The sequence below is a fragment of the Anarhichas minor genome, unplaced genomic scaffold, assembly GCF_050575085.1.
Source record: "Anarhichas minor isolate MPS153535 unplaced genomic scaffold, ASM5057508v1 ptg000040l, whole genome shotgun sequence".
NCBI lineage: Eukaryota > Metazoa > Chordata > Actinopteri > Perciformes > Anarhichadidae > Anarhichas > Anarhichas minor.
Genome location: NW_027466486.1, coordinates 10121300 through 10144524, shown reverse-complemented (window position 1 = coordinate 10144524; position 23225 = coordinate 10121300). Strand labels below are relative to the sequence as shown.

General features: G+C 41.4%; 1 protein-coding gene across 1 annotated transcript; it reads left to right on the top strand.

The window, feature by feature from the left end:
• Positions 1–337: 337 nt before the first annotated feature.
• On the top strand, positions 338–15410 carry LOC142968608 (RAS guanyl-releasing protein 1-like). Its single transcript, XM_076108573.1, has 17 exons — positions 338–548; positions 1121–1296; positions 5722–5827; positions 7376–7438; positions 7526–7657; positions 8284–8437; positions 8609–8782; positions 9589–9705; positions 9789–10064; positions 10478–10558; positions 11115–11219; positions 11384–11493; positions 11940–12084; positions 12230–12266; positions 12655–12786; positions 13754–14079; positions 14186–15410. Exons 1-17 carry the CDS (start codon positions 412–414, stop codon positions 14318–14320), a joined length of 2406 nt encoding a protein of 801 aa, XP_075964688.1. The 5' UTR covers positions 338–411; the 3' UTR covers positions 14321–15410.
• The last annotated feature ends 7815 nt before the right edge of the window (positions 15411–23225 follow it).

Sequence of the window (23225 nt, the reverse complement as noted above, 5' to 3'; positions counted from 1 at the left end):
AATGTATTTATGTCCCCAAAGAGACATGGACTCTGGTTTTGTGTGAATCTATAGAGATTTATTTTTTTATGAATATGATTTTATGTTGGACAGCAGACTGAAATCTATGATCCAATTTTATTACAGTTTCAAACGAGTGAGACGATAGAAAAAAAAAAATGTTTTAACTGCATTTCATTTCTCCTGCTCTTCCCCTAAACAGACACCAACGACCAAACTAACTCTTAAATTAAAGTTGTAAAATAAAGAAGAAGCCTACGTACAGAGCCCGCTCTGTGTGAGTGACAAGCCCGGCACCACGGCCGCCCACTCACAGACGAGCTGGGTGACTTAATTGTGTAACGTCCATTGACGAGTCAGCACAATGCTGATGAGACCGCGGAGGCGCACTGAGCCGAGCAGAGCAATGAAATGCTCCCATCGAGGCGAACACAGATGGACAGCCTAGTTCAGCCGCTCGTCGCCCAGTACCTCGCCATGGGGTGTCAATCAAAAGAAAACAACCAAAACGAAAGTATAACGTCGGACGAAAAGGGAAAGGACGATGCGTAAGTCAGATCATATTTTTTTGGAGCGGAGTTTCTTGTGTGATTTTGGCGAAAATGTGCGCGCTTATTCAACAATAACTTGATTCTTTCAATTATCAGAGTTGTGCTAGTGACCGTTCTTAGTGCTTAATAAACAGGCTTTTTTTCAATTATTTGTGCCTAAACGGTGCGTGAACAGCTAACTTTAGGCTACCCAATTACTTTACGCACAGGTTCTTTAATCTAAACTGTTGTTACTTTCTGACCTGCTGCACTTAAAATACATGTTTCGAACAAATTCCTTCTTGTTTACTGGTCATTCAACTGGTTAAACTGGATGTCCGCAATCAACCGGTACTTCCCTAAGTTAAAAGGAAGGAAATGAGAACAATGAAGAGCTAAATTCCAGTGGGGTTCTTAAATTCAAACAATGGCTCCGATTTCTTGTGACAATTGCACAGATCGTTTCATGTGTCATCATCTGTGGTCTCATGAGATTAAGGCTTGAAACACGTGTACGAATAGACTTTCATTGCAGCAAGCCCACCTGTCCCCTCCTCCCCCTCACTCTTCTTGTGTTGGTGTTTCTCAAGGAGAGTGTCTCCAGGATGCAGCTCCAAGTCTAGAGTTTCTCCTCCAGGCCGCCCTCACAGGTTCCACAAACCCAGCCCGGCCCAAACCACCCCTGGGAAATCCATGATGTCCCTGGGTCCCCTCACCAAAGGGGGGAGCTGGGAGGACATCATCCAGGCCTGTCTGCAGTGCTTTGGTGAGTTAAAGCTGATGTACAGCATGAGGATTGAGCACCGGTGTGTGTGTTTGTGTAACACTGAAGCCTTTTGTGAATGTTTAGTCTAAGTTTGACTTTTCTGCAGTACTCGTTTCTGTTATTGAGAAACAAGAAGATAAAAAGCCTTCGTGCATGAGTGATCACATACTGTTGTTGTTTCCCAGAAGTCTCTGTTTTTCCCACCTTTTTTCCTGGCATTTGGCCGCAAACCTCCAACAGGTTTGGGCAAGCCCCTAAAGAAATAGAGAAGGCATTTGAAAGTGAAATGGATTTTCTAAAGACAGTTGAATTTGTTTTTGTTTAAAGTAGGGTTTTATGTTTTGAAGATGAAATCCGTCCTATGGATGCTTGCCAGTCAGATTTAGTTTTTGTCTGCTTCAAGTGATTTGAAAATATTGAGGAAAACAGTATTTGATTACGTTTATCATAATTTCTTACATCACTCTATTTGTCAATGAATGTATCAGTATCAATATTTTACTGTACGCAAGATATATATATATATAGTTTTTTCTATGAAAAAGAGCAGCAGTGATTAAGTGGGCTGTAACTGGATCAATCAAGCAATGATCATTGGCTTCATCAAGTTGTCAGGAGTGCTCCCAGAGTTATGGTGATTGCATCTCTGCAGAGACACGCTTTCAAATTGCCGTTGCCTGGTTACACAAATGGAGCAAGAGCAATGGAGAGGCGTTACAATAGGCTGCGCATAAAATGACATCCCATAACTACATTTATCTGTGGAGAGGTAAAAGCGGGCAGTAATGACAGCCTGTTGCTCATTTCAGATTGACGAAGGGAACTGAATTAATCAGAAGAGGAAGAGTAAAGGAACCCTGTAGTGCAGTATCATAGCATGCTCTGAACACTTGCTGAAAAAAAATGTCAAAATGTGAGATTCACACACACATGCTCAAGATAGTATCTCACTGAGGACAGTGTGTTTTGAATGGGGGTTTTCCTTGAACAGCTTCTCCTGATAAAATGGAACATTAGTCCTGCTCCTCCTGGCCCACATGACAGGCGAACCCCTAAGGTCCACTAGTCCTGCCACCTTTTCAAATGTGAGAGTGCACGTAAGAGCTATTTGAAGGATTACCTGATGGCAGCTTCAAGCCTGGCTGAGCGGAAAGGTCAGCTCCCCTAACAGTGGTCCTCAGATGCTGACCAGCCTTTGAAATGCAGAGCATGAGGTGTGGATCAATAGCTGTTGACATCATCACTCTCTCTCAACCACACTGCACGCTCTGAACATGCCCAATGTCAAGCTAATTCATATATATATACACATATTACATTTCATTTTACAATTCATTTGTATTTATACAGGTTTTCTTTTTATTAGATATCATTTATAAAATATGTAAGACATCAAACGATATGATTCTTACAGTGAGAACTTTTCTGTCGGCCGTATAGAGAGCCCTCAACCTCTAAAGCAGTGGCTCCCTTGTCAGATGAACTCCTCCATCAACTCCCCCTATCATGTTCCAAATGTGTTCATTTGAAGTGATTTTACATTGGTTAGCATTGATCCATTAATGATATAAAAGTAGATGTAAAATCAATCATTTTCGTATACAATTGAATCAATGTTTGCATTCGGACTACTACAACTTAGAGTGGCAGAAGCTGGATAATTCAAGCATTTTATCATTAATCCCAGCTAACTATGTCAGAATCAGAATGAGGTTCATTGCCAAGTAGGTTATTTGCTTACATGCAATTTGCCTTTGTGTTTGGTTCATACAATAAATATATTAAGAGGAAAGAAAACATTCAGACAATGTACTGCAAAGGTCAACAACATAAATACAAAATAGAAAAATTACAATAGAAATACGGGAAAATTACTACAAATAATACTATAACAAATAGGTACAATATAACTCTAGTATGTATGGTGTAACTGTAATATGTACGATATACAATGTTTTCCGAATAAGAGAGCTGTACAGTTTTGTGCAGGATTTGCAAAAACATTGATCAGGGGATGTGCAAAAGGTGTGTGTACAGGGATAATAGTCCAAGATGAGCGTCAACGTAACACAGATGTCTATGGGGTAGACATCAACCATTTGTCCATTTCTTTTATCTATATTGTTCATTACTTTAGGTTAACTATTTCAACTGTTTATCCATTACTTTTAGCTATATATATATTATATACATTGCTTTTAGCTTACTTCTTTGCTTGCCGGCTAACTAGTTTTCCCACACTCTTCTTTATATAGACATATTTTTAAAGTTGAATCATGAAATTCTATTTGATAGAATTAGTCAAACTACTCCACAATCTTCCGATGTACCTTCAACTGCAGAGATACTCCCTGTGGTACAAGTACCGGTTACAGGGAATCCCTGCTCCAAAGTTTAAATTCAAACAAAGTCCATACATTTACTGTGGGTCCTGATCATTTTGGAGATGTTTGTTCAGAGTACAGAGACATAATCCTCAACCTGCATCTGATTTGTAATCCTCTGAAACAAAGAGACCATTCAGTCTGAAAGGCTCTGTCAAAACAAGGTAAAGCGACATGCAGGTTTGTAGCAGCTGATGAATGTCTAAGATAACCTTAAAAGTGAGCCAGGCGCTGCGTGCCCCTGGGCTGTATTTATCACCATACAGTATCACACATTGCCAGTGCTTTCCTAATTTTCCAGTCAGGAACAGACAGTACAGAGGGGATTTCCTCCTGCAATTAACCCTGCACAGGGAGGGTTAGCGGTTGGAAAGTTGTGAAAAAGGGATGGAGCAATTGTTTACTTGATGGAGAGTCATGACTTCCTGTTGTGCATTTGCCATAGCTCTGACTTTGGCTGATTCACACCTGATACCTGTTGCCAGAGTTTGAAGTAAAATCCGAGTGCGAGTTGATCATTTGAGTTTATCACAAATGTCAAGAAGAAGAAGAAGTGGGTATTGCTTTCTAAATGTCTTAACTGCATCAAAGCGTTAGTACTTAATACCAGCCATGTTATTTTAATTGCGAGGCATTGCTTCACTCTTCTTCTCTGTTACTCTCTTATTGACTTGACTGGTGAGGAAATTGATATTCACTGGCTTTGACTGGTAGAGGCTGCGTGTTACAAACAGAAACACACCCCATGCAGGATATGAGGGCGAGATTACTCAGCTGCAGCTGGAGTGGTGAGTTGCTTACAGATAACAAAGATTAGAAAACATGTTGCCATGACGTCCGAGGTATTTCCAAGGTGATATGGTTTAAAAGTGCGTCCACAGATTCCCTGATGTCCTTGATAGTGTCAAGATACTGGTAAAGCCTAAAGGGAAACAATTCTCAGCTTGAGAACTCACTAATTTTCAGCACAATGTTTTCATTCTTTACAGATTGTCGAAGGGAGACGTGAACAGCCTAAAATGCAATTAAAAGCTCTTCTTCTTTGTGTCCGTCGCTAATTGACTGCATGTAGCGTTGGTTTTAAGATAAGTGGTGTGTTGCTACGCTTAAGTGGGCAGGAAAAATGTGTTTTCTGCAATTAAAAAGTCAGACCTGGCGTTGTGATGTCACGTAATATTTTGTAAACATGTAGGCTCGTTTTTTTTTTTGAAGTGGTCGACAAGAATGTTTCCCACTCCGTGGGTCTCAAGATGTCAGCTGTAGCCTAGCATCAGACAACCGAGATAAGAAAAGGTGGTCTGGCCACAATGGAAGGAAGTGAGATATACACAAGGAAGACGGAAGTGAAAAAGGTAGTGAGACTAGCAAGCTGCAGAGGTTCACACAATCAGAGGAAAAGGCAAATCTTCACAAATGGGGTCCGTGCTGGACAGTATGACAAAATGTGTTGCAGTGTATGCTTTCAGTTGGTGTTTTAGCAGGTTAACCTAACCCTCTGCTGTCAATGATGGGAATATCTATGTCATGGTTTTCACAGGTAACACTTGAGGGTTATTCAGAGTCATGGGATCATAATCAAGAGATTTGTAAACAAAGGAATACTCTAGAACAGAATAATCTATGAAGCACTGCATCCATAGACATTGGTATATTTGCAAAGAGTGGTCCATCCATCATCACATTTCATCCAGAAAATATTAAATGAAGGATAAGGCTGTGATATTCTATATTTTCATATGAAAGTATATATTTGTGACATCGGAATTATTGGCAAAGAGAATGATTCACCAGCCTGATCCTTGACAAAGGTGACTGCTTAGTCTGTTTGTTTGTTTTTCAACACTAACCCATAGCTCTAGCAGAGCAATGATGTGTGATACATGTGATGTGTGATACAACCTAAACAACGGAAACCTTGTATCACCTCTGATGACACTTTTATTTTAAGGGATGACATGTTGACTTGCAAAGGGTGTTTTGTTTTTTTCTCCACGTTGTAGCAAGGAGGGTACATTGAAAGTCTGTGCATTTTGTCTTGCAGACTCGGATGGTGGTGTGTGCGGAAGCAGCCATCTGTTGAACATCACCCTGACCATGCACCGTATCCACATCTCCTCCTGTGATCTGCTGGACAAACTCACCGCTCTATATCCTTCCAACAGTCCCACATTAAGCTGTAACCGCTATCTCAACACAGACAGATGATTCAAACAATGCACTGGCCAATTTTGAGCACCAAATGCAACTCGGGATCAGATCACTGGCTCTGTTGTGTGCTGCTTTCCTTTGGTTGTCAACAGCAACTGGCAATCAAGCTTGTACTTGGCTAACGACGACCTGTAGCTGTCAGTGTAAAATGTGATAGGCAAGTGGCAGCTCATGTTTACTCCTGCTGTCAGTTGGTGTAGACCTTTTACATCTCTGTCCGTGTAAATTCCCTTCACTCTGGGCCCTGTATCCCATGCGTTCAATAACAGGGAGTCGATTACCATCACGTGTTGGGTCTCTTTCCAAAATGTTTGATTCTGTCTCTTTCATTTTCCCGCCTTCACACCTTGAAAACACCTTGTCTTTCTTTTGTTTGTTAGTGATGTGACTTGAGTGAAAGGCTTGTAATCTAGGCTTCCATTCAGGAAACAGCAGTGGCACCACTAAGCCTCTCAGAGGAACCTACTGACCCCGGTGACCAGCCTCTGGGTTTCAGGTGTTAATTACCTTTGCCGCTTTCACATTCAGGTCCTCTTCAACTATATATAAACACAGACCCTCTATTGCTTAAAGAGTCCCCGTTCACACAAACCCACGTCAGAGCATGCCACGCCGAATGCCCCTCTGCTATTTTTAACCCTCTCGTTCTGAGCCGAAGACCCAAAAGGATACATCAAATAAGTTCAGCATGTGGGTAAGGATGTGGGGAAGAGACACAGGGGCCATTAACAGCCTTCATCACAGTCTGGTCTTGGGATTGCGTGGGCAGATCTTCTGCTCCCATGACGCAATTAGCCTTTTTATATGAATCACTTCAAGCTGATTCCTGCCAATTGAGAGCTTTAGTGTCAGTCTATATCGAAGAGCTGCTTCGTATAATAAGGACATGTTATTGTGTGTGTACTGTATATATATTGTCAGGACAGTGTTTTTGTGGTCAACGTGTGCAAATCGGAAGCCAGAGCGACCATGTCAAATAATAATATTCTGATGGGCTTTGATAAAAACGTCGTCAGAGTGCGACCACTAAACAATGCACATTAATCAACGGCTGCTCTACGGTATATGAGGCATTGATTGTGTGCTCTCTTTGTACATTTTGTTATTCACTTACTTCTGTATGCCAGAATGATTCATTCAGTGATGCTCATCAGAGTTTTGCTTCATGCAGTCGCCTCCTCCCACATTACCAAATGCCACTTCTGTTCGCTTTTTGCTTATTTGCTGTAGTTTTATTAATGAGTTGTTTGTACGAAAGACACCCTGCAGTCAAAATAGACACGTGTTCATTGTTTACTCAAAACTCTTGTACAATTTCAATGATTTACCGACAAACAATTTTCACCGAAACAAAAGTGTTGTAAAGCCTGAACCGCTGCTGACACCTGATGTGAATCCCAGCTTTAACCTTCAGACGATAAAACCAATCTTTACCGAGGTTGCTAATCACAAAAATTCAAAATCAGCTCCTTCACCAAAGCCCTCACATTCAAAATAGCGCTGGACAACGAGCAGCCAACAGAGTGCCAGAGGATATGCTACCTCATCAGGTCAGTTTAACACAACGACGCATTGTACGAGTCTAATTTTAATTGTATGTTCTGTATCGGTCTCATGGCATCATCTCTGACCTGCAGGCATTGGATCCAGGAATTCTGGATGATGTTCCGGTTGCACCACAGCTTGTCAGACAGCCTGGACCAGTTTCGGGAGCTGATCAGAGAGCAGGGACAGGAGCATCTTTGCTCTCTCCTCGAGACCAAATGGATGTAAGTGTTAATCTCTGACCAGCTGGCAACTGAGACATTAGGCCGAAACGACACTCAGTGGTTTGTTCAGTCACGATCCACAATACAGACTTTGAACTGTGAACAGTATAACTTTGAGGCTGCTTATGTAGCTTTCGCATGGTTGGACATCACGTGCACATGTGTCTTCTATCTGCCGCACTTGACCACTTGGCTAGTTGGGCTGCAGCTAACAATCATTTGTTAATGCGCTATTATTTTTTTCAATTAATCAATCGATCATGTAGTCGATAAAGTTTCAGAAAATGTCACAATTTCCCAGAACCCACGGCGATGTCTTCAATGTCTTGCCCAAAATACTGAGATATTCAATTTACAATCAGAGAAGAACAAATATTATATATATATATATATGAATTGTTGAAATAAAATAAATCACAACTGTACAATTTATGGCTGCACAGTTATGTCCGAAATGTATATATAATTTAGCATATTGGTAACTTTGGAAGTGTTTGCATCTTGACTAGATAAGATAATTCCCTAGCACATTAACACAAGTCTGTATTGATAGACACAACAATGTTTAAAGCTGTTAAACTGCTGATTGTAAATGCAGTTGTGTCATGTTGGATGGTGTGTTCTAGAAATGAACGGGACTGGTCGTGGAAGGCCAGCCAGAAGATTAAAGCTAACAGCAGTAAAAAGAGGAAGGTCTCTCTTCTTTTTGATCACCTGGAGCCCATTGAGCTGGCTGAGCATCTCACCTTCCTGGAATTCAAGTCCTTCTGCAGGATATCAGTGAGTATACACACTAAAACACTATTCGAGTGTACATGGTTCATCATTTGCACGCTGATGATTTGTTTATTTGACATGCATCTCTGTGAACTGAAAACCAGAAGGTATTTCCTCTCGCCGGGAAATGCCTTCCAGTTTCCGTTCAGCAGTTTATGCTCCTCTCTCTGTCAGTTTGTAGACTTTCAGAATTACATTAGAAGCTGCTGCATGAAGGACATCCCCGTGATGGAGCGTTCCATCGCCCTGTGTAATGGTATCTCCCAGTGGGTTCAGCTGATGGTGCTGAGCAGGCCGACAGCTCAGCTGAGGGCTGAGGTTTTCACCAAGTTTATCCACGTGGCAAAGGTAGTTGTTTAATCAACCCCTCACTACTACTCTTGCACTTTCTGTTCCTGGTTTAGCAGAAAAATGTACTTCTATTTGACACATTTCCTCTTTGCTTGCATCTACGTGCTATTGTTCATGCACTTTATCCAACTAATGACAGCCTATTTTCATACTCTGAACAGCACTATAGATGCTACATAATTGGCAGTTGCATAATGCGTATTCATAAAGAGTCGGTAATGATTTTCAACAGCTCTGCTGCAGGCTTTTAGAATATCCTGAGATTTTCCCAATAGAAAAGTATTAACTGAATGCAAGCTAATGGAGTCGTCAAGTGGAACACACTTAGACACAGAGGAGGATGCGGAAGTGGAAAAGACAGAAATGACTCTTGAGTGTAAACCTTGCTTCTAAAACCACTCCAATGTGAAGCTGCCTGTGGCCTGCTGAGAAGCAATGCACTGACAAGGGAGCAGTTAGGCAGGCTTGTACTCTGGAGGACCTCTTGCACTGTTACACTAATGCACCAGTCTGCTGCTGCTCACTGCTGTCAACCTCAAACCTATGGGTGTGGAAACGAATTTCACACCATAATGCTCCAGTGACAGCACGAATTTAGAGAACAGAAAAGAGAGGGGAAAGCACTTCCAAAAAAGAGTGAGCTATCAGAGCGCAGTAAGAAAAGCCCAACAATGCAAGTGGATTATGTAACTGCAGTGTTGTGAATTATATAACCAGGGCTACCTGGAACAAGTTTAATTGTGCGTGTTTATGTGTGTGTGCGGATGGACTGATTTGTGTGCTTTTTTGTGTGCGTCCACCAGAATCTACATCTCATGCACAATTACAACACACTAATGGCGGTGGTGGGAGGGCTTTGTCACAGCTCGATATCAAGACTGAAGGACACCACCTCACATGTACCCAGCGAGGTCACCAAGGTAAATGACACCTACCACCATAAGATCCCGTTCATATTTAGAGCCAAAGCATTCTCACAAAAGGAAATCTATTCCCTCCCCAGGTACTGAACGAGATGACAGACCTGCTGTCCTCTTGCAGGAACTATGACAACTATAGACAAGCTTACAACAAGTGTACAGGTTTTAAAATCCCTATTCTGGGCGTTCACCTCAAAGATCTGATTTCGGTTAACGAGGCCATGTCAGACTACGTGGAGGACAACAAGGTGAATGTCCAGAAGCTCCAGGCACTCTACAGCCACATTAATGAGCTGATCCAGCTCCAGCAAATCCATCCGAGGCTGGACGCGAACAAGGACCTGGTCCATTTGTTGACGGTAGTGCACCCTTCAATACAACATTACCTTTTGATTATTTTCAAATTGTTATGTAGCTTGATGTGATTCACTAAATTGAACGCAAGCACAGATGCAAATGAGCGCCTTACAGCATGTGGATTGTCTGCGCGTGTGTGGGTGTGATGAGAGTCTATGATCTATGAGTGTGTGGGTGACGAACCGAGTGTGAATGAGAGAGAGAGTTCAGATTGCTGTATTGTTGTGCCATCTGTGTGCAGTGCTGTAATCATACTTGAACCACAGAATGCCCATGAAGAGATAATGGTTACTCTGTGACCTAATATTGCCCTCATCAAAACATGTTTCAAGGACAAAAATCTGGCTCTAAAGAGAGCTCTTACTCTTTCTGTTTACCTCTCATGTGCCGTCATGTGTTCTCTCATTCCCTACAGCTGTCCTTGGACCTTTACTACACTGAGGATGAGATCTATGAACTGTCTTACACCAGGGAACCCAAGAACTGTAAAACACTTGTGAGTGATAGAAGCAGACAGTGAACAACTGTTTACCAGCCACAATGAAAAGATTGCTACCACTTTCGATTGTATGCTAAATAAGAAGCTACCGGTTAGCTTAGCTTAAAGACTGGAAACAGGGGAAAATGGCTTGCCTGATTCTGTCCAAAGGTGACAAAATCCAACTACCATCACCCCAAATCTCACCAATTAACATGGATCATCTCCTATGTGTATTATGTACAAAACTCTAAGTGTAAAGCTGTTTTCCCATTGTCCATTCTTTATGCTAAGCTAAGCTAACCGGCTGCTGGCTACAGCTACATATTTACAAACATGAGAGCGCTATCAATATTCTCATTCGACTCTCTGCAAGAAAGCAAATTATTTCCTAAAATGGCGAAATACATAAATGTCCTTCAAAGCATTACTCACCTTTTTTACTCACCAGCATTGCCTCTGCTTCTGAAGGACATTCATAGATTTAGTGGAACAGAATGGCTCAGATAATAGTTTGCATGTTTATCTGCGTGCGCAGGCTTGTTTTTTTAATGACATATTCATTTTCTATCAGCCAGCCACCCCCTCTAGACCTCCAATGGTTGTGGACTGGGCACCAGGAGTGGCTCCCAAACCGGATCCCCGAACCATCAGCAAACATGTGCAGAGAATGGTGGATGTAAGTACTTCCCTTTTCAAGTGTAGCTACTCAGCAATGCTGTTATATAACCATAATCAATTATTTGAACTATTCTTCTGGATGCTGCCATTTTGACAGCCTGCTCTCGCAGCTATTGTGCACTAATAGTAGCAACAATGGTGTTTGCCTCTTGTCTTTCACAGTCCGTGTTTAAGAACTACGATCACGACGAGAACGGCTTCATCTCTCAAGAGGAATTTGAGAAAATTGCAGCTAGCTTTCCGTTTTCCTTCTGTGTCATGGACAAAGAGAAGTGAGCTTGTTTGACAGGTTACACACACACACACACACACACACACACGCGCTCTGAGCTCATTTGTGACTTCAGAGGAAAGGAAGGAAAAAGTGGTATTTGTAGTGATAGCAACAGGAAACAAAAAATAGCTGCAGAACTTAACATAACACTCACAACTAAATGATCACCGTTTTATTTCTCGTGCTCGTCCAATATAACATGTGATCCCTCATTTAGACCTAAACATAAAAACCACCATATTTGAGGGTTATATTTTCACATTACACAATGACAAAGTGGTTTAGTGTGTAGCAGAGGAGGGTGCAGACAAATAATCCAGGTCAGACATTACCAAACATTAAGATATGAAGTTAAGATACTATCCGCTTCCCATATATACTGCTCATTTACAGCTCAGTTTCATTCGTTATAAGTTATACTGTGTATGTGTTGTGGTTGTCCAGGGAAGGCCTCATCAGCAGAGAGGAGATCACAGCCTATTTCATGCGGGCGAGTGTCATCTGCTCCAAACTGGGTCTTGGCTTTGTCCACAACTTCCAGGAGACCACTTACATGAAACCAACCTTTTGTGACAACTGCTCAGGATTCGTAAGTCACCACAAAAACTCAAGAAACTGCTTAACTATTATGTCAGGGCAACAACAAAAAAAAGACTTTTACAATATGTAATGTTGTTTTTAGTTTTGCTTTTGCTACAGTGATGTGAAAAAGGTCTTCATATTCTTCTTCACAGTTGTGGGGTGTCATCAAGCAAGGCTACAGATGCAGAGGTGATTATTGTTATATCTTTGGCCCGAAAAAAAGTCAGTCAGTATCATGCTTAAACATGAGGTGCACACATTGTCTTGTGGGGAGCAGGTGAAGTGAAGCTATCTTAAGACGGTGTAGTGTGGTTTTCTGTGTTGCACACAGCTAGATGAGCCTTGCAGCACATGAAAAAAAAAAGAAATCTGCAGCCAGAACCACAGTTTTTTCCCCCTCCCCCGTCCCTCAATAGATCTGAGAGCTATTTGTTTGCCTGACGGTAAGCATGCAAAAGTCTTGAGAGTTGCATTTGCAGAAGAGATGGTGTTCAAAGAAAAGTCAGTAGAAGTCAGTTTGTAGATGTTAGACTAACGCTAGTTCCTGTTCTGACATGTTGTGCTTTCTTTGGCTCAGACTGTGGGATGAACTGCCACAGGCTGTGCAAGGACCAGGTGGCGTTTGAGTGCAAGAAGAACGCCAAAGTGACCAACGCTATCGACAGTCCGACACCGAGCTCCACCCCTGTCACCATGGGCACCTCGGAGGGTGGGTTTGGGTGATTGGGTTCATTATCTGCATAAACAGTCCCATTAATACACACAGTAACTACAAATACAATCATTTTACAAAAGTTCCCACAGATGCAGACTCTCACCTGAACTATGAAGACAATAACATGCATGTAACATGGCAGCGATCAGTAAGTCCCTGAGACAGGTGCCATCTTGTGGCAGAGACCTTTTAAGGCACATGTTCATCAACTAAGTTATTTCCTGTATTGGTAATCAGTATTGCCCGACACACTGTACAGAAAACAATAAAAGTCAGAATTTACATGACTTCACTTTAGTTTGCTGCAGCTTAAAGAAAACAATTCTTGAGCACAGGGTCTACTGTCAGGGTGGTTTCCCCCCAGCTGGCATTAGAGAACCGTTTAATTTCCAGTAATACTGAAGCTACCCACCTGCAGTGAGAACGCGACTACATTCAGAACAGAAGAAGAGCTTTCGAGTTTACTTAGGGATGATTGACACATCAAGACACTTGGTTAAAAGCATGGGGGCTATATTAACACAGCCCCTCTTCAAATGAGTCTTTGTGACATGCTATTCTGGCATGTGGTTTATTTGGCTTGTTTTTCAGTGCATACTGAATTGAGTCATTTTGTTTTGTGGCCCCTGATCAATTGAATCTTATGAGATTCTCAGGTATGTAATGATAACAATCTGCATTTTCCATTTGTCTCACTTAAAATAATTACTGGTAATGACCCCGTCAACACCCAACACTAACGACATTAAAAATCTTTGCAATACAAAAATGATTCTGTCCGTATATATAATATTTTAGTTATTAGTTATTAGTAATATTCTTTACTGTTATATTACGCATTTACTCATTTATACTACTTGTTTTTTTACTATGTCTCTTGTTTGCACTATCCACTATGCTGCTGTAATCCTGTAAATTTCCCCACTGCGGGACTAATAAAGGCTTATCTTATTTTATCCAGGTTTAGAAGAATGTCCCTTCCCCTACCCGCCAGATGACAGCAAAGACTGGAGCCCAGACTCCCCAGTCGCCTCCTATTCGAGGCGTCGGTGGGTCAATACTGCCACCCAGACAGAGGGACTCCAACTGTCCTCAGCGGACCCTGAGGCCAGCTGCCTTCAGCCTTCTCTGCTGGTCCCAACAACACCCCTCCTCACCTCATGTCCCAGCCCGGTGCCCCAGAGAAAACAGCGACACTGTGCCAAGTGGGAAAACAGAGCGTCTGTTGCGCAAAAGCCTACAGAGCCAGATGAGGAGAACAAACCCACCTATGAATCTCTGGAATCAGTGAGTGTCCACAACCAAGTTTCATTTTTCCTCCTAAACAAAAGGCACAGTACTTAAATGCACCACAGTTACTATGCATGATACAAATCTTCTGTGTCTTTCGCAGGACAACCAGAGGCTCCAGATAGCCAATGGGACACTACGTAGGAAGCTGAAGGAGGCAGAGCGGGAGGTGGAGATACTAAAGACACTGCTCAAGAGGCATGCTCTCCACCCTGTGGAGGAGGACTCCTCCTCCTAGACACACACTTACACTGGACCTCCTCTAGGGAGACTGCTGCTGCCCCCCTATGGCAACATGTATAAATCTGGATCCAATAAGTTATTGGTCATGAACGGAGCAAATGTTTTACCAGTCTGACCCAATCCATTTGGCGTTAAGTAAGATATAATGCACATAGCTAGTCAAGGTGTTTTAATGCTAATGGTATACAGTCAAACCAAAAATCCAATCATTATGTCACCAATAACGAGGTTAATAACCTTTTTGAGGAGTATCGATTTTTTTGGAACTAGCTACAGTAAATACAGTAACAATACTGTGGTGTTATACTTAAAGAAGGTTCAAGTGAGCAGAAGGCGCCCTTCTACTGTATTGTACAGTTTGAAGAAGAATGAAAATTGTTGCAATGAGCATTACTCACTTTTTTTAGTGAACCATTAGGAGCTGGAACGGAGTTCCCTATGTTTAAGGTAAACATAGAAACAGATATTGAATGGAGGAGTGCAGTATTTAAGAGTGAAAATAGGGCAAAATGTGTTTGATCAGTTCTTGATCAATAATAAGACTAGATATTTATGTTAAACATAAAATGGAAATCAGAGGAAAACAAGACGTTTATTGTGATTATCGCAGGTGCAACATTATTAATTTTGTTAAACACGAGTGCCCACTGATTACAGCAGCAGAATGAAGGTTGGAGGCATCAGATGTACAGAACTTTTGTTGCTCTGCATCGTTGTCCCCGTTCATATCAATGCACAAGGTGTTGTCAGTGCTTCTGTTAATATTTATTGTTTCAAACACTACACAGGTCATGTAGGGAGTAACAGAAATGAACATTTTGTACAGCATGCTGGTACTTTCAGTGAATTATTTATGCTTGTGTGTGTGTTACTTGGCATCATATTGATTGACATTTATTTTCATTGTGCAGCCATATCACCTTATTGTTGTGAGAGTGTTGTACTGTGAGTCAAGCTACATGTGTTTGTAATGCGTGTAATGTACTGTAAATACTAAGTATACACAGTGCCATCTTAATTAAGTCAAGGCTCATACGTTCTCTCAGTATTGTTCTCTTATTGTGATAATAAATACTGTATTCTATATAAAATCATTGCTTGTGTTACTCAGTTTGACCACTGGGGGCCACTAAAGCCTCGTACTATTTTTTCAGGGTCTCGCTAATGACTATTGACTTTTATTGAGTTTTCAGACTCTCTGGGACTTGTTCTATAAATGTTGCACTCTCATCTGTGCTTTACATTAGACACTTATCAAATTAAATAGAAAAAAAGGGATAATTTTCTGCACTTTCCCAACTAAAAAAACAAACATTTTGTAAGTTTAAAGGTCAGGAAAGCAGAGATATAAGAAGAAAGTTCAGAGATATATTTAAGAATCATCATCAGTTAATTGTTCTGTATAATTTTATTAAATGGTGGACTGATGAATTTGCGAGACACGAACCTTAAAAGACAGACTGTGTCACCCTGTTGTCTGGAGACTGTGAATCTTCCCTGTCCCTTCAGCATTGCTGCTGGTAATGAGTCCAGCTCCACACACACACACACACACACACACACACACACAATGCTGGCCCGTATAATGAGAGTGCAACTTTCAGCTAATCTTTCAGCTTTCTTGAGGCAAAACAGCACACAGCAGGCAGTTTACACCAGTGCTGTGATTCAGTATGTGCATTTCTTTGGTGTTAATTCATCCTCGGCTAAAGAAAGCCATTTGACTCAAATTACATTGTACTTCTTTATTTCTTGCAGCTATAATGACTTGTTGCCTTGCATCGACTTGGCAGGGAGCAGAGACCCGGATCGTCTCTGAGGCATAGCAGCAGCTCCCAAACCAAGCCTTGGTGACAGCTAATTTACTTCTATTTGAATGTGACACCCCGCTGAAAGGGAGTAACACCCCAAGTCTACCAGGCTCTGTGCACGCTAATGCTGAATAATTTCCAATATCATGGCTGGCTGAGAGAAAGTGACAGTGAGACCATGTGTTAAACTCGAGGGACGACGCACCAGCGAAGGCTGCTTTTTGTCCATCAGGGCTACAAAACAAGCTTGAAATAAGGAATGTATGTACCCTGACATGTTCAAGCAGTCACCGCTAGATACATTTATCAGTCTAAAATCCATTTACAAACCCAACATAGAATGTAAACAAAATGAATTGTGGTGCATTAAAGCCCGACGGAAATTGCAAAACGCATGTGGGCTAACTGATATTGTGCACAACTTAGCTCTCCATACATTGAGAGCAAACTATGACAGAGTCTGCCTCATTATAGTGTGCAGACAGAGATGATTTATCTCCCAGACATCGGTGTACCTGGGGGAATTGGGCCATTGTGAGATACCCATAAGTTAACTGAATCTGCTAAGTCTAATGAACACACTCCGAAACTAATTAGGGAAAGATCCCATTATGTCCCCCTGATAGCAGAGTGTGGGACACGGGGAACACAATGAGAACACAACACATTTAACACATGCTCATTTCAAACACAAGGAAGAGCCAGCAACACAACGCCTGCAGGATATACGGCAACGCCACAGCCGAACTCCACTAATTCCCTTTGATTATTAAACTGAGTTCATTAAGTTCTAACGATGGCCAAAGGACCCTTGTGGGAGAGCAGAGGGAGAAACAGAGATGGAGGGGAAAGAAAGATTTGTGGAAATTTTCCAGAGGTGGCTTGAAAACAGTGTGAAGCAATGGTGAAATTTCTAATTAACCTTGATGATAGCGGAGGTGTGTAACAAGAGAAAGGCTGTACAGGAGTTTGCCAGCAGAAACATCATTGCTCAGCTGTGTCCCCTTTCCGGCCTTTAACAATCATGTAGTTTTTGCTTCATAATACAGACTAAATCCACTCGTATCAGCCCCTTGTAAATGCAGAATAGAGTGAGACGAGGCGCCGCCTGAAGCTGATACAAGGGTAAATTAATTTGTGGGCAACATCGTATACTGTGAAAGTATCCACAGAGAAACATCAGCTGACATTTCTGGCTCTGAATTCCTCACAATAAGGCTGTGTACACCCAGAAAGCAATATATGGGCCCAGACATGTATTTCCTGTAAATATCCAGTGAAGTGGATTCACAATATTCCTCTTGCTGGCATAATAAACAATGAAACTTCTCTTCTTGTAGTAACGGCTCCCCATTGGGTTTGGCACAGGCAAATATTTTGGTTGGACACAAAGAAGCATACTTAACAACACTCACAAAAACACGCCCCTTATTTAGCTTGTTTTTGTATGCTGTCAGAGTATTAGACTGTTTGTTCCTGGGACTTGTTAGTCATACTATGAATAATGCACATCATGTGAAAGGACACCAGGTACATCTTGGAGTTACATGTTGTTTAGGGAATGTAAGATGTATGTTAACATGCAATTCGGTGCAGCTGCCATGATGACTCTGTTATTGCTCGTCAAGATGTACTTTAGAGGAACAGAAAACCAGCTCTAAATGTTGCAGATGCACATTTTCTACATTTGAGTTGGATTGAAGAGCAGACTGTCAAAATATGTTGTTTCATGTTTTATGTGGTATTAAGCCAAGAAGTTGTACATCATGAAGCTGCCAAATTACATCATGGCATTTGATGTAAAGTACTCACTGAGGGCTATATGCTATGAAACAGCACAAAACTGCAAAAACAGATTTACAATTTATAGATGAAAAAGGAAAGGGGTGGGTGAGAAAAAGAAGAAAAACGGAGGAGAAAAGAGCTGATATAGAAGAGCAGATGCTGCGGTGCTGGAACAACCAGAGCGTTTTCGACGATCAGCAGAACCCTCTGAAACAACACACTGCCAAGATCGAGGAAAGTGATGCAAAGCATTGCAGCGAAGGAGCAGATATAAAGCGAGGAGGGGAGGAAGTAGTGGGAGGAGAGTGAGTTAACCCCCAGTGAGAATTCCTGATGAAGGTGAGCAACACAGAGCAAACCTGTCTGAGCCGGACTGTAACTGAACCTCCTGTTTCCACCAAGCAGTTGGCCACAGTTGGACTCCGCCCTCCACCTAATGGGGACTACAGTCTGCTGCTTACACCAACACAAAAATAGAACGAGTTTACGGATCAGTGAAATCAAAAATTGCCATGGTGTTGTGGTGGACGGCTTGTCTTTCTTGTGTGTGCATGCTTTGCAGAGTCCTCAATAAAGACTTGAGATGCTATGAAACACAACAATTTAAAATGTAACTTGATATAATATTTAATACATTGAAACTAAACGCTAACATCAGCATGCTAACATGCTCCAAATGACAATGTTAACATGATGATGTTTAGCAGGTATAATATGTACTTTGTTCACCATCGTAGTTTAGCTACTAGGCTACTAGCATGCCATGTTAGTATGCTAACAATTGCTAATTCAACACAATCTGGGAATGCCAATAGTTTTACAGATAGTTGGTCATAAACCAAAATATTGGACAATTAACATTTGACCTGATGATGGCGCTAGAGAAAATGTCAGGGCATCACCAAAGTTAGTAGGAATCATCCTCTGGGGAGCATGAATAGATGAACAAAATTGAATGGGAATCCATCCAATGGCTGTTGAGATATTTCAGTCAGGACCAAAGGGGTGGACAGGCCGACTAAAAATGATGTACAGGCTTGAAGATTTTCTCTTTCACTTATTGCAAAGTCATACACGGTTAATACGAGAACCTCAACTTTGACTTAATTCTCTTCTCACATCTTCTTGTTCTGGCAGGACTTTATTGTTTTCCTTGAGGCAAGGCCTCTTCAGCTGCTGCACCTTGTTTGCATAAAACAGCCTGTATGATTGCAAAGTATCTCCAAACAGATTCAGTGTGGATTTCATAGAAGTAGACAGAAAATAAAAACCGTGAGGATTTATGTAATAACGGGGGCAATGAGTTTTACATGAAAACATATTACACAGTGTGATGGCACTTAGAATGGATCATCTGCAATAACTGCCACATGTCCACTGAATGTGCCCCTATAGAAAGAGAAAATTTAAATGAGATGAAACACAATACTATTAGAGGCAGGATACACACTTCAAGCGAGCTGCGTATCTTATTCTGTTATGTGTCCCTGATGCATTCATTTTTTAATTAGGCCCTTGTTTGGAGTGGGCCAATATTTCCAGGCTTTTGATTTAACATTTCGACCCAGGGACCTCAATGAGCTTGTGATATTCACTCCAGCACGTGGTGCGTTAATGCCACAATCAAATCGTATCAATCTCAGATTGCAGGGCTTTTGAAAGACAATCACTGTGCTGAAGTGCTGATAATTTGTTAAATGGAGCTTCATTTTGCTTCAGCGGTGCATCCATGTGTAATGATACGTTGTTCTTTGCAGCAATAGCACAAAGCGAGAGTGAGAGTGTCTCACACCTCTCTCCGTAATGGCTGGATGAAATAGCCACAGGGCTTTAATGGAGGCCAGCAGGCTGTTTGAGAGTCTGCTAGTTGCTGTTGGTCCGCCACCCTCTGTTGCCTTCTCCAATGACCCTGGACATAAGGATATGTCCTTGTGTCCGGCACAGTCTACCTAAAACGCCTGGAGGAAGGTACAGTGACATATGTACTTGGCACATCATAAGGACATGAAACCATTGATATCACTTCATGCTTAGCAGCGATACATCACTGAAAAGGTCAGACACATAGAGAAGGTTCTATCATTCCTTACCCACGTCAACTCTATATTCTCTTTGAAGGTCAGATCTCCAGGCGAAAGAGTGAAAAATTGAAGTTGTGCGGTCACTGCACGATGAAAAAAAAAAAAAAACGATTGTAATTCGGCACAATTTCTGTTCAAAAACTAGCTGCTTTGATTTAATTGCTGATTTGTACTGACAGCGTATTAAATTCACAATGAGGTGCATGAGCGAAACATCTGTCTACTTACTACTTACAACTACTTACTGTTCAGGAGACCACAGGAGATTTGTATGTCTTGTACCCCATCTATCAAGAGTTGAGAAGATCGATACCACTCAGAGTGTAAAGTGGTATCAATCTTCTACCTCCTGGCAAGAAATAAAATATATATTTCTTAAAATGTCAAACTATTTGGATGGATGCGTCATTTGGATATTTAACAGGTTTTAAGGGGAAAATATTCTACGAGACACTGGACATTCACTTGTAGTATTGTATTATTAGTTGACTTACATCAAACCATTATTTTTACTGTAATCATCAAGGATCACCTTGCTGATCCCTGGAGTCACTAGTGTGATTAGCACAAGTTAATTCGGGTCAACATGAAAGAAGTTTAACACATCACATACAACTCTCCACCATCTGTGAGCGGCCGACCCACAGGGAGCAGCCAACTGCTCAAAATAACGTGATCTGAGGCTTTCCTGCCCGCAGGTGCAAATTAGCATTGTAGCCGCTTCCTTCGGAACAGGATAACAGGATGTGAAAGATGGTCCCGTTTTGTTTTTGGATGTTTAAAATTGGAATAGATGTGATCAACAGAGGAAACACAGGAATACCTTTACTGCTCATCAGTCATTCATGTGAAACTGCTGCAGCGAGGTAATGACCGCACGGGGTCAGGGAGGCGTTCACAATCAATCGACCCACAACGGCCAAAAATACGGCTGACTCCTGACCTTACCCGTGCCTCGACAGACTTCATGAGAGGAAGAAGCCCGCTGATAATGTGAGTAGACAGCTCAAGCCTGTGCAGCCACAGCTCTTCTTTCATTACATCGCCTGGAATCTTTACTCCCGGCATGACAGAAACCTCAAACTCTCACGTCCCAGTGGAATCAGCGAGCGGTGCAATATGATACACAAATTTAGCGACAGACCATGTCGACTCCTGAAGTTGTGGGTATTTTGATACGTATGGATATGTGGGTACCAGCACACGTCTCCCCGCTTTTACATTTCCCATCCACAGTATTTTTTGTTGTTGCCTGGTGAACTTTTACTGGCATGCTGCACAAAACTATATCTAAGATGTGCTACTTTGGACTTGAGCATTGTGAGCAGTGTTGCAATTACTTGCAAGAGTTCCTTACACTTAGAAGTGGAGTGGGAAGTGGACAGAGAGAGAAGAAACAACAGAAATAATGAGCACAAACAAGGTCACAATGCAGCCGCCACAGTTCACGGTATCATTTGAAGAACTCTATAGACAACATAGTCACTTTCAAACTACATGCAGCATTCTAGATAGCTCTAATATGTAGATATTTACTTTTTAACATTTACAACACATTATGAACCTATGTTATCTACTTCAGTTTGAATGCCCCAGTATGTGTTTTAATTCTGCTTTATTGTTCTGTACAAGTTATTACCTTTTGAGAGATGCCTCAAAAACAGATATTGCCAGTTTAGAGTCTACTGTTGATAGATAATAGACTTTTTTGTCCTCTATTATTGTGGGTCTGAGATCTGGTGTTAGGGTTAGCAACAATATCACATCAGTGGTACCTGCTATGGTAAGAGTTCTACTTGCAAATTCAGTTGATGTTTTTCACAAACACAGAATCTTTTTTTAATCCTGTTTTACCAAAGCAAACTGCAACACTTCAACTGTAACACTTCCGATGAAAATGTGTCCCTTCTCTGCCCCACTGTCTCTGTGATTTCCTGCTTCTCACTTATTTGCTTGCCAGTGTAACTTGGCAAGCAGCTACAGGAACCTTTACATAAAACAGAGCCATTTAGTGGCTGTAATTGCAATAATAGCACTTTCTGCTGTGACAATCTGCACAGGTTTATTGCTTTAAATCTGGATGTGTGCATATACACCTTATATAGCATTCACTGTGCCTCTAGAAAATATAGAAAAATGTCCAGGCATAATCTATAGTGAATTAGCTTGAAGCTACTAACCCAGATAACCCATAATGTTTCCTCTGCAGATTCACCCTCCCCCTTCACCTCAATCTTGTTAACCATGGTTGCCTTCGGTATCACATCGTCAACCTATTTTAAGAAACTGTCATCCCTTATATACCACACAACACACCTTGTAGGAGGAAGCTACTCTATGTGTCATGCTGATAGTTTCAGTTGTTAATGTTTAACTCGTGCTAATCTCTTTATAGCACATGCAGTGTAAATACAGCACCAGGCCATGTTATGTCGGCTCACTCATTAAGAAATGAAGCGAAGGTTTACATGTTCATTATTTTACCAACCTATTCATACATGTGTAGTCATGTTAGCAGTGTGGTTCTATGGATGGCATAGTGCTACTAGCAGGTCAAAATGTTCACTTATATTCAGTGAAATATCTCTACTGGATGGATTGGTACAGTTTTTTATTCATGGTTCCCAGAGGATGAAGTGATACTTTGGTGCAAATTTTCTACAGTGCCACCATGAGGCTGACATTTGTGGTTTTGAGTGAAATGTCTTGACAACTATTGGATGGATTGCCATGAAATTTGGTACGCACATTCATGTCCAATTCAAAATGGGCTGCAATATATTTGGGGATCCCCTAACTTTTCATTTAGCACCACTGTCAGCTCAACATTTTTCACCTGTGATACTTGAGGTACAACAAAATACAGTATGTGCATGTTTGGTTTTTCAAATCCCTAAACGCTGACTTTGAAGGTTTACCACACGTCCATGCATGCACCATAAGCAGGCTATTGCTATCTGGCCGTCAAAACGGATCTTTTATATCGGCATTTCGACCATGTGCGACCGAAAATGTACTCTTGCAGTGTGTGCATACTCTGTTTTGTCTATTCATTGTTGTTAGACCTCCGAACCATTCGCGGGGAAAGAGCTCTATCCATTCAGCTGAATTATTATTAGTGTCTGTTCAATAAACATGTTTTTATATTTTAAGAGTTTTCTCGATTGTTTCTCACCCGGAGTTTAAAAAGATTATTTTCCACCACACAGAACGCAGCATTTTT

Bases quoted from the DNA above. Each gene is read 5' to 3' on its own strand.
- LOC142968608 (XM_076108573.1), top strand. From the start codon at position 412: ATGCTCCCATCGAGGCGAACACAGATGGACAGCCTAGTTCAGCCGCTC. The intron at 1,297-5,721 runs GTGAGTTAAAGC...TTTGTCTTGCAG, and splicing joins GGCCTGTCTGCAGTGCTTTG to ACTCGGATGGTGGTGTGTGC. The intron at 7,439-7,525 runs GTCAGTTTAACA...TCTGACCTGCAG, and splicing joins AGGATATGCTACCTCATCAG to GCATTGGATCCAGGAATTCT.